The 12764-nt window shown below is 34.6% G+C and overlaps 1 protein-coding gene across 1 annotated transcript in view; it reads right to left on the bottom strand.

Annotated features, from left to right (window-relative positions):
• MYEF2 (myelin expression factor 2) overlaps window positions 1-12764 on the bottom strand; it is a 34603-nt gene that overhangs the window by 21206 nt on the left and 633 nt on the right. The window contains exons 2-8 of the mRNA XM_010839559.1: window positions 10625-10701; window positions 7196-7470; window positions 5910-5962; window positions 4728-4735; window positions 4532-4625; window positions 1047-1238; window positions 221-374 (exon numbers count right to left, since the gene is read on the bottom strand). Coding sequence (XP_010837861.1) covers window positions 221-374; window positions 1047-1238; window positions 4532-4625; window positions 4728-4735; window positions 5910-5962; window positions 7196-7470; window positions 10625-10701 — 853 coding nt within the window. The remainder of the gene's footprint in view (window positions 1-220; window positions 375-1046; window positions 1239-4531; window positions 4626-4727; window positions 4736-5909; window positions 5963-7195; window positions 7471-10624; window positions 10702-12764) is intronic.

Below are 12764 nucleotides of genomic sequence, written 5' to 3'. Positions count from 1 at the left end.
GGAAGAGAAAGTAGGAAAAAGTTAATACTAGGGCTGTATAATATGGCTAATTCAAGTTTTAAGAGTGACTTTAGTACTTGGACATAATAAAGGTTTTATGCACTGGAGACAAAATTCTAATACACATTTCTAAGTAAGGCAACCTTAAATTCCATGATCCCCACAAAATGGTATCAAACTTCAACCTTATTAAACAATGCTCAAGTATAAATCAGGATACAAATTGCTTGAACTGCTTCAATTGCTTGTTCAAAAGTGACTGTGCCCATTCCTCTGCTCTTGCCATCTTTGTCTTCTTTAATATCTGCCCGCTTTACAGTTCCAGCTATGCTGAACACTTCCTTTAGCTTCTTCCAACCAACTTTGAAGTCAAGCTTAATATAAAATCATATAAAGTTACATACCTATTAACCCCTCTCCCCACTTAATACAAATCATTTCCAAATTCTCAAAAATATAAAGAATTCTAATTCTTGTAAAACAGTGTATCAACAGTATCAAATAGAAACATCTTAAGTTGTTAAAGATCAGTAAGCTACATCTATGTTGTTCCTTACCCTTATTTTTTTCAATTCTCAAAAACAGCCTCTCAGTGCTGCTCAGTCCTGTTTTGTACATTTGAAACTTTCACATCTATTTTTACTGACAGAAATTCAGATTTTAGAAAGTATGATTGATATCACTGACTTTCAAAAGCTTAAGACAAACCAACGACAACATGCACATTCACAAATATCAAATCTAAAGAAAGAAATCCACTTACCAATATGACTAAAATTACATTCAATAATAGTACATAATATCAAGAACTGTTTGTTTATAAATTCCACAGTTCTATTTTTAAAAATCCTAAATACTTGTGTTTATACTCTAACCTTGTATTTATGGACTCAAATTGGGTTTGAGTTTATGATAATTACTGTTTGGCTTACTTTAGTTAAAAACAAGCAAAATGTTTTATAAACCTGTAACCCATTCATCTAACAATCTCATGATTAAAACTAAATATCTGAATGGCAAAATTTTAGAATAAAGCTTAAACTTACATTAGCAACAAAAATTGTGGAACCAAGTCTACCAGCCTGCAAATTACTGATAACCTCAGGAGGAATGTTTGGATTATTGAGAATGGAAGGTGGTAAATTCATCAATCCCGATCCCATATCGGGTACATGTCCTCCTGGAAATGATCCTCCCGTTCGTTGCAATGCCCTACGAGCATTTTCTCCATCAGGATCCTATAACACACAGTGAATGTTAAATGCCACTATATACATCAGTAAATCTGTACCACTAAAATAACAACTTCAAATTCTACAGCAGCTATCCAAACTGCTCAAATTACTGGCCCTCTTGAAGAGTGAGCTTTTTCTCATCCAGAGAATCCAGTCTCATAAAAACCTGTGGACAGACAAAAGATTTCAGTCTCCAGGGATGTCAATTAAATACCTCTTTCCAATCACTAAAGTCACTTAAGAACTTGAAATTAGTTTAATTTTGTCCTCACACAGGTATACAAATATATGGCACATACACATACAAATAACTCAAAGAGGCAAATACTTACTGTGACTCTTTCCTTTTCAAAATGCAGGGATGAATTCTCACCACTATACACCCAAAGCAATGTCAAATTCATATTACCTCAAAGCTTTCAATAGCAGAACAAACTATTACAAAACCCAGAAATACTTGGGTAGAGGGGAACTGTTACAATCTGCAAATTTTATTCCTGAACAAAAGAGAATTATATACACGTTCCAACCTCAAAAATGATTATAATTTGAGATGGAGAGAAGAAGATAAAAGAAAGGCTAAGTACCAAGTAAAGAATGGTACTAAACATTGTTTGGTTTTGTTTTCTTTAGTTCATTAACTTTTAAGAGAAACATTCTGCCTTTAAACAAAACTAAAAAAAGGCAAGCTTAAACATACTCCTCACTTATCTCAGTAGAGTACAAAATACAAAAACCACATAAACACACAGACTACTACTATCTGCAATACCAAATGATTACGATACATGTAACCATCTACATTCTACTCTGCTGGTCCTGGTCAGGGAATTCTAATGAAAAGAAAGCTGGGTGACTTTAATAAGGAAGCCTAGAAAGCCTTCCTAGCCTTTCTAGGAAGGCTAAGAGAATAGAAGGTGAAGTGAATGTAAGAATAAAGGTATTCTGGCATTCAATGTATTCTATCATGATGAAGAAATAAAAAAGCAAAGAAATGTTCTGAAGAATGCTACATAACTTTTTAAGTTAATAAATAAATGTTTCAGGCCTAAGGTTTCAAAAACTTGCACAAATACAAAACTGAGAATAGTGGTTACCCATGGTGGAAGGAGGAGGACATAGCAGGGGAGATGCTTCATGAGCCATTAAGATAGTCGGTTTCTCCTTAACATCTTAATATTAATAAAGCATATTGCTATATTTTTATGTATGATATACATATAAACCCATATACACACAAAATCACACACATATATACCATAAAACATATATAAAACACAACTTATGTAAAACCACCTACTACAGCATGGTTTTTAGTCCTCCGTTCCCATTAGGTGTCAGTCTGTCTGTCACTGTCTACTATTGCTATGAGAGAGCCTATAATTTTATAACTGCTACTAAGCATATTTAAGTAAATTTAAAAATGTAATTCTAATATCTGTTAATGAACATTGGAAATATACTTTTCCCTAGACTCAAACTAGTATTTCTCAGCAATGATCCTAGCCACCCATGTGAAAATCAGATAATTTCAAGAAAGGAACCTTTAGAGATAATAATCCAGAAAAGTTAATTGAATAAAGAACACCTTATCATTTAGCTCGGCCAACTCAATCATTCTTCTCTTTAGGAAGTTAAAAATAAGAAGTATTCTATATCACCTTGGATCACATAAATCTGTTATAGGGTCTCTGAAATATTACCAAGATCTACAATGTGCTAAAACTTAAAAGAATACAAACAGAATGGGCTTTGTTCCCAGTTAAAAAAATAACAAAACAAACACAGAACCTATAATACTTGTGTGTTTTTTTGGCCCCACTGTGAGGTTTGTGAGATCTTAGTTCCTGGACCAGGCACTGAACCCCAGCCCTTGGCAGTGAGAACACAGAGTCCTAACCACTGGACCACCTGAGAATTCCCTGTAATACTTGTCTTTTGAAGAGGAATAGGAAACATCATAAAAAAAGCAAGTCATAATTCTCAAAATTATAATTTCCTACATGGTGGTTGTTCTACAAATGTTACTTCCTTATGGGAAATTATTAGGGTATCAACACATTTCTGACAAATTGGTCCTGGCTTATGCATGAAAATTATTTAATACCAAATAAATGGCACAGCTTACTAGAGTCTAAACTTCCTCTACCAATTTTCTACTTCTCAGTCAAAATACTAACAACAACAAAAACGAAAAACCCCTACGCTCAAACAGAATTAAAGAAACTCAGAAGGTGACTCCAATAAAGAGATAGGGGATACTTTTATTTGCTGGCAGCATGGCCTTTAATTTTAAACTATTATTCATCTCATTTCCAGGAACACAAGACCAAGGACCAAGTTACACTCCCACCTTGTGCAGCAATAACAACAGTCAAAATTATTATTACAGTTAACTCGTCACACAGCTAGAAAATGATAGAGCTGGGACTCAAACCAATACCATAATACATTAAATTGTGACTGACAGTACTGTTCCACAATGATTTGTATCCATGTTGGTGGAAACTCTTCAGCATCCTAAAGTCATACCTTCTGTTGTTTCTTATTACAGACTTTAAAAAGGATATACGCCTAAGTGGTGTGTGATCAAACTATCCAGGTAAGATTAACAATATGAACTAAAGAGAGATATGAAAATGACTTCTCTTCAAGCTAGCCATTTCCAAGGTGAATTTAACAGCTAACTGTAAACAGTTTTTCATTTTATCTTCTGATCATTCTTCTGTCAACAGATTTACACTGCTTCACACAAAGTGAATATCTTCATTTTAGGGGAGGCATCTAAACATGCATTTATATAAGTTCTGGTTATATAGTTCACTAATAGATTTATAACTTTTCTTAAATTTTAATCAGAGATAGTTTCAGGTTAAACTTATTAAAAGTGAGTATCAATTTTATTTAAATCTATAAGGTATTTGAATCACTAAGTAAACTTTATCAACTACAAGAATATCTACAATATTTTTCAAATCTGACAACACAATCTGAAAACTGAAAGCGTTTATACCAAAGTCAGCATTGTCCTCTTTAAATTTCTGAACCCTGTAATTTTTACGAATCATACACCTCTGCTTATAATAATTTGTGACAAATCAAATACATAGGATATTGCTTAAAAGCAAATATGAAACACATACAAGCAAAACTGTTATCAATTATATAACACTTTAATAAAGCATCTATGCTTTAAAAAGTTGTAATCAGATAAATAACATTACCAGATGAAAATCCAAAGAAGCCATGTCCTTTTATTCAAGGGTTTAAATTATTTTAAATACAATAAATCTTACCTCCTTAATATTCAACGGTCTTCCACTAAGATCATATTTGTTCATTGTCTCTAGTGCTTTCTTGACAAATTCTTCATCTTTGAATTCAACCACACTTAATGGGAAAAAAATTTATAGGAAATGTTTATGTACTAAGATTTTTTTCCAATCATAAATTTAAATTTCACTTAAGATACTAAAAAAAAAAAATTCTTACCCACAACCCTACATCCAGGTAGATTTGTCAATATATGCAAAAGAAAAAAAAGTTTTGGATCAGTAGATGAAGTTAATGATAGATTCTAACATTTAAATCATTAAAGCAATTGATAATACAATCACTCTGTTTTTTACACCTCCAGAATATAACAGGCAAATGACCGCAAATTTCCTATAAATTTTTAGATCTATCCATTTAGGATTGTAGAATCTAGCATCTAAGAAGCACATTTTTACTTTTAGATGTCTGTTCTTTAAAACTAAAGCAATGTCATTGCACAAATTCAATCAAGGAAATAACTGAAGGCTCTCAAATACCTATCCTTACATTGTTATGTGTGTTTTTCAAAGATGTATGGTATACAAATAATTTTAATGTAAATTTTCCAATTTTACTTTTACAAAGTTCTCAAAGAAAACTGGCTACACACAATTTAATAACATCCAGTTGTAACTATGTTTTAAAAAATTTATCTAAAGAAACAAAGTAGTAGAATCATTTTTTTAAATAGTTCCTTGTCATTATTATTATTCAAAGTGCCCTTTGAATCTGATTACAGAAGTTTTATTTCTCATGCACCCAACTGGTTTTTGCTAATATAATTAAACATTGTTAAAAAGCTTTCCATTATATTCAATACGTTGCTTTTGTTGCTAAAAATAAAAATCTATCAACCAATTCCTTCTCTGTCAATTTAATCATCAATGTTTTTATATTCATCCAATTGGTCAGAGCACTGCCTTTTCTGTAGTCCTATAAGCTACCAAAGTAAGCTCTTTAGTGCAAGTTTCAAACATACATTCTGAAATAACACCTTTAAGCTATAGGCCTCTCATGGAACTCTGAGGAAATATTATCAATTCAGTGACTTTTAAAATATCCTTGAAGACATCAGAACACAACAAAAAAAAATCCTATATTAAAATCTATTGGCTAAGAAGCATTACCTTAGAGCATTAGAAAAGTGAATGCCCTTTATGAGCATTTTCAAAACCCACCTCTTCAAGGCAGCTAGTTTGGTTTGTGTGTCAGACTTGCTAGTATAAAGCCTCAAATCTTTCATAATAGAGTAAAACAAAATGAAACTTAAGTTTCCAAAAACTGGTACAAGTATTATACAAAAATTAAACTGCTGAGGAACTTTTAAACCTCAAGCAGATTATTGCCCACAGCACTTACCCTTGATTTTCCTTCCGCATCCTTAAAGAGCTCCACGTATGTAACCTCACCAACTACATAAGACATACAAAAGGAAGATACCAAGAAACAATACATTTAAACACCAGTATCTTGCTTTACTGCACACCTGTGCACAACTCTACAGAAAAGCACCTATTATTCACCAACAATCAAAACCAGACCAACATACCTCCTGTCAATGGCTATGTAAATTTAACTAATTTTCAGAAATGTACATCATCCACATTCTCTAAAAAAGCTAACAACCATATTAACCTAATTCATGCTACAGATCATATTTTGGCCAGCATGATATAGTTGGTGAACAAATGCACATATACATACAAAAGGTCCCTTAGCCTATCATATTAAAAACATCAACATTAGCACTTTTCAAATAACTTTGGTCGCCTACACACAACAGCTGTTTTAAGGTGACTTTCTACCTGAATGTCTTCAAATCATGTTTGCCGTCAGTAAACTAAATTTACAAGTCATGCTTCACAGCAAGCCACACACTTTCTAAATAAAGTCAGTGAATAAAACCAATCAAATAGTTGTCACCTTACAACAGATACACCAATGCAAAAAAAATTTTTTTATTTATTAGATCAGCCTCAAAACCAAGTACATAGTTTGCATGACTATTGAAACTCAATTTTTCAAGAGATAACAAAACTAACTTTTACAAGATCAAGTATTAAAATGATTTTTCCCCAAAACAAACCATATATATAAAATGAAGGTTTTCAGGTTATTCTGAAAACAAAACTGCAACAGCAGTAACGCAATTTTAATATAGAACTGCAGAGACAGCATCATGGCATTCATGACAATGCAAACAAAATGAATTCCACAGCCAGATTCCAGACTCCACCAAGTAATAACAAAACAGCTTTTGGAAAAAGAAATAATCAGACCTTATTATTCATACTTTAACACACTAAATGTATTGCTTACCTAATGCAATAGTCCTTTAAAAAATCTATAAAAACTTCAACTAGACAAAGCAATCACTTTAACAAAATTCTTGGTGGCATGCATATGTTGGCTCGCTCCTTCCCCACTAACATGGCAAAAAAAAAAAAAACTTCATTTATCCATACTACCTTGTAATGAAATTGTACCAAGTGAAAGAAGAGGAAAAGATTAATTTATGTGTCAAGAAATAAACAAAAATCAATTTTTTGAGTCTGTGTGGCTAAGAGGAATGAAAAACGTTTCCTTATCTCCCTCCCCATTCTAAATGAAGATCATCCAACAATGAGTTTATCAAAAATAGTTACCTTTTTCTCTCATTAGATCTTTAATAGCTTGCCATTTCATGTCATATGGAATGTTGCTAATAAAAACTCTGTTACGATTTGGACCCTTCTTTTCTCCAGTGCCTGAATTCTTATCTTTTGAATAAGGATGGAATCTATTGGCCTTCTTATTCCCTGTAGATTTTTCTTTTAATTCAGATTTCTCTTCTTTGACTGATTCATCATTCTCCCTGTGAATTAAAAACAAAACAGAACAACAAAAAGAAAACCTCAGTGGTGCTTCCAATAGTGGAAGTCTATGTTAAAATAAGTATTTCACATTTATCACTTCACAAAATTCTCCCCTAAGTTAGACCTAAGGAAAGCAGCTGGAGACTCAACTACTGCCTTTGAAATTATCCAATCAATGTCTTTTCAAAGCAATGATTTTGGCATATTACCAGAGTTCTCATTTAACAACCCTTCTTGTTTCCATATTAAATAGCTGTAGCATTCAAACAAACCCAGTTTTTCCCATGATACTACTTAATAAATGTTGTTAGAACCTAACAAGAGAGGGAAATGGGTGATTTTATTCTTAGATTATTTATTCTTAGATTAAAACTGCCACCGTTAATGGAGAATTAACTGTCTGGGCCTCATTCAGAACTCTAAAAACTTAATTTACAAAATGACACACTGAAAAAGTTCGTATCTTAAAGGTTAACAGTTTCCTCCCAGAATTTTTCTCCTCCATTGCTTAAAAACATAATCAAAACACAGTTATATCTATACACTCCCCATATGACTCTCATAATTTTTGTCTCTTGCCAGTTTTGACCAACTTGATAAGGTATCCTATTATTTTCGTGTTCAGTATTCCTGTTTTAACCTACAAATTAGGATAGGGTATTTCACAGAAGCGAGCCATTTTTATTAAGAGTAATATCTATAATAGGTGGGATGGGATGGAGGAGAGAAGCAGTACTTAAATGCAACATGAACCAGAAATATATAAATCTACTTTTTAATGAGGCCCTAACTGGAAAAACACTTAAAAGACTGTAATCACATTTCAATTACATGATGCTATTCACCAAACATCTGTAACATAAAAGTAAACAAAGTAAATCCTAAAGATAAAAATTTGGATATACATTTTTAAAATGTAATTTACTTTTCAAAAGCAATCTTTAACAGAAGTAACAATAGATTTCTTTTAAGCCACCAATTACCCTACTGAATTTAAATTTAATTAAAACTTCAATTTGAAAGCAATTTTTCACAAACACATACTAAGAAAAATATCTGAGAATGATGCCCTAGGTTTCCTGGATTATTCTGACAACCAATCAGGTTTCATAATCCAGGCTCCATATTATCTCGTAAGCCAAGCAACTGTGTGATTTATACACTGCAGTACTTCACACAGCTCTAATTGTAGTCACTTGTTCTACAATACATCGAACTTTTCGGGTAGCTGTTTTTCTGGGCAGGAAACAACCTAGCCATGAGTACAGTATGTAAAATGCTAGAGAACAAAAACCATCTGCAATGATATCAGCAGTATCTAGCATGGTAACACGTGCTTGACAAATGTTCATTTTTGAACGAATAGTTCAAAATAGAAACCATACTCATCTGAGCACAGATGATGCCACTGTCTGCCAGAAAAACTGCTAAAATCAAGGAAGACACATGAGGGCCAAATATGCTTTGCCACCTCTTCAGACCTCTTTCCCTCATTAGAAATGGCATGCCTGGAAGTAATCTCCTCAACTGTACTCTACCAAGTACCCACCTGTCTAAACAGAGTGGCACTCCTATAAATGGCAGCAAGCAGTCAAAAGCCACAGAGGACTTTTCTGTTTCCTGGGTACATCAGATACAAGAACAAATCCTTCTTTCCATCCCCCAAAGAACCTATTGACATAGTCTGAATTCAATATTTTTAAAGTAAGTCTCTGTTCAGGTGAGCAGACAGCTATACAGTCCCTATCCAAATACCCCTTCCCCTGCCATTTTCTTCTTAGGTGAAACCAACTATGAAAATTGCACAAAGTTCTGAAGTATGTTCTTTTATTCTTACATGGATGTTGTAAAGTTACAACAATCTGACAACTCCACTAAAAAGCAACAATGTAGGATCATTATCATTAATTCCTTCAGTAGTAATAATAATATAATCCCTTGAGTAGTAAAGGCTTCCCTGACATTTGGTAAAGAATTTGCCTGCAATGCAGGAGACCCGGGTTTGATTCCTGGATCGGGAGGATCCCCTGGAGAAGGGATAGGCAACCCACTTCAGTATTCTTGGGTTTCCCTGGTGGCTCAGATGGTAAAGAATCTGCCTGCAATGCGAGAGACCTGGGTTCAATCCCTGGGTTGGGAAGATCCCCTAGAGAAGGGAAAGGCTACCCACTTCAGTAGAGTCAGACTCTAGTGACTTTCACTTTTGAGTAGTAAAGGATATGCTCTTTACTGCTCAAGGGATTACCAGGATCTTCTAAGTTTTTCCCAATTAGTGGCATCTTAAAGATACTGCTAAACTGCTCATCTACAATGCACAAATAAAGATTACTATGGAAGGTAAGATCAGTGTAGTTGTTAAAGGTATGGTCTGATTGTTAAGAAAGTGAACTATAATAATAGGGGAAGGGTGAGAGGAACATTCAAGAGGGAGAGGATATGCGTATACTTTTGGTGGATTCATGCTGTTGCATCACAGAAACCAATGAAACACTCTAAAATAAAAATAAATTTTAAAAAAGAAACTGAACTATAATTACTCAATTTCTGAACTCATTTCTATGTCATAAATACACTATGGGAAAGTCAGTAAAGATACATGTGAAAACTCTTGAGGGAATCAAAATATTGGCACTATATTCAGAATTCCATGTAATAATCCCCAAACTATTCAACTAAGCAATCTCCCTTCTAATGTATTTGAAATGCTGTGATGATTCTATGTTACAAAAACATTATCTATTCTTGACTGAATTATGTCTACCCAAATAACTTAACTTTCTGAAAAATCAGTATCCAACATCAAATGAGGACCTAGTTTTAATATATGATTTTGAAAGCATAACACTATGAGATCCAAAATTAAGCCCAGTTCCATTCTTTACTCCTAATATGATAAAAACACTATTCTACTTCAAACACTACACCTTGCACCAATGCTTAGTATTTTATACAAGCATCATAATGTAACTCTCAATCTCCATATGCTCCAAGTTGTTAGTCACACATGAATAATGAAGCATTATAACAACACTGCTATTTTTCCTCGCATTCACTTAAGAAAAGGAGAGCTAGTATACCATTTTGGCATAAAGAAAAAGACTAGACAGAGGGAAACATCTTTAATTTCTTGTCAAAAGATATGAACATGCCAAATAAATCCTCTGTATATGAGTTTCATGATCATATGAAAGCTCACTTTGGCATTTCTTAAATGTTTACCGGGTGTTTTTAAGTACAAAGAGGAGTAAGACATAGCTGATGCCGACATAGCTGCCTCCGTGCTCAATCACTATGGACTAGCCTCAGTAAAAATCATTTCAGTCTTGATGACAAAGAGCACTCTGTTCACCTCTAAGCAACATACATTTTAAGGCAATATGTGGCCATTTTTATCAGTGCTACAAGTTCTTATCATTAAGAATATATGGTGAATCAACTCAAGGTTTATGTGTTGGGTTGTTGACTACTTCAGTTGGTGCCCAGAGTCAAAAAAAAGGTTGTGAGGCTGATGTAGGTAAATGTCTCCAGTTATTTAGTATGAGTGACCCATGCCTGTGTGCTCAGTCACTCAGTGTCTGATTCTTTTTGATCCTATGGACTGTATGTAGCCCATTAGGCTCCTCTGTCCATGTGGTTTTCCAGAAAAGAATACTGGAGTGAGTTGCCATTTCCTCCTCCAGGAGATCTTCCCAACCCAAGGATTAAACACCCAGGTCTCCTGCATTGGTAAGCAGATTCTTTGCCACCGAGCCACCTAGGAAGTCCAAGTGATCCATGATGGTCTGTCGTATGTTCTTAAGGAACAGACAGTACAAGAAACCCCTGATAGTAAACTGGTTTCTTACACAACTGGGAAAAGAGGCAGGGAGAAAGATGAATTATAAGCAATATGAAAAGAATCTGCATCTGTATTTACTGGTAACATTTCTTCACCTTGTATTTACCTCTGCTTCAGTAAGAAGTGAAAGTGATTCTTTTCCCACTTCTCACTTCTGTCTATCTACACCCCCATAGGACTTTAAAAGGGATTAGAGACTTTTAGATCTCATGGAAGTTCAGATACCAGCTTTATCTGTACCAAGGCTATTATACTAACCATACCCAAGTGCAGTAGGGCTTCTCTCCATATTTCAAGGTTGTACTTTTTGATAAGGAGGTGGCAGGCCCATATTTAGATAAAACAAAGTACTTCTTATTTCTCATTCCACAGTTTTTCACTTATATTTATGATGCCAAATCCCTGAAAGCCCACAGTTTGGCACGAAGGGTAGAAAATGCTTCATTCACTCTTTTGGTCTTCAGTTACTAAGTGCACCAGGTTCGACCTAGGAATAAACTCCACTAGGAGATAGGTCAAATCTCCTATACCCAGATCTCTGTTTTTTCTAGAAGATACTGCCCATCCTATTCAAATCCAATTGAGAGCAAGAGTACATAACAGAGCTGGGAGACCTACTTTATTTCATCTGCAATCAACCCTTAGACTGGTCCAGGTCTTACATAGTGTTCCAAACATTCTTATACAAAAGAAAAGTAAGAACCTTTATCTTCCCTACTTTAGTGTGAACATTATCTTCACTACTTTCTAGTAAATTTAGTGTTTTCACAAAATTATTAACATACTTTCAATTTCAGGTTTAAAGAGCTGGGCATGTGCAGATGAAATTTCTGACTTCATATTCCTTCTATATAACAAGAACAAAGGGAAGCACAGCATTTCCTTTTAACTGGAAATTATTATGACTCGAACCGACTACATTCTTCATCGGCACTGATGACAGCTGCAATGTTTTAAGTAGTGGGTTTCCTTCAACTAAAAAATGATCTTATTTTACCAAAATTAAGATCCTACCATTCTGCATTGAGTTTTTTTTAAAAAGCCTGTGTGGCTGACAAACATGGGGAAGCGGTAGGGAAAGGGGTGGAGCAAGGCACCACGCACCGTTCCCTTTTTAAAGTACCTCTCAGCAATTCAAGGATAACACAATGGATTCGGTCTCACAGCACAGTACTAAACTTCCTCTTAGTATACAGATCAGTTAAGAAATGAATACACACTTTAGAAAACAACAGTGAACTTATACAGCTCAGAATGAGGCCGGGAAGATTGTGGGGGGCGGGGTGCGGATATTCCTTTTACAAACGTTCTCGGCGGTTAAGAGGCAATGTCCGATGATGTCATCCCTAGTTACTCCCTAGTGATGAACACTAACTATTGGCCTTTAAAGGGGGGGACCATTTTCCTGCAAATCGTGGCGACCGCCGAGTTCTGCGTAAGGGTTCTCCAACCGAAGTCCGGGAAGAGGGGGTGACTCGCGGTCTTGGGTCAGTAGCAGGGGAGGGTAGCCCCCAGGCCCGC

Source organism: Bison bison, unplaced genomic scaffold (assembly GCF_000754665.1).
Source record: "Bison bison bison isolate TAMUID 2011002044 unplaced genomic scaffold, Bison_UMD1.0 scf7180017864118, whole genome shotgun sequence".
Taxonomy (NCBI): domain Eukaryota; kingdom Metazoa; phylum Chordata; class Mammalia; order Artiodactyla; family Bovidae; genus Bison; species Bison bison.
This window is presented reverse-complemented; position numbering and strand designations above follow the sequence as displayed.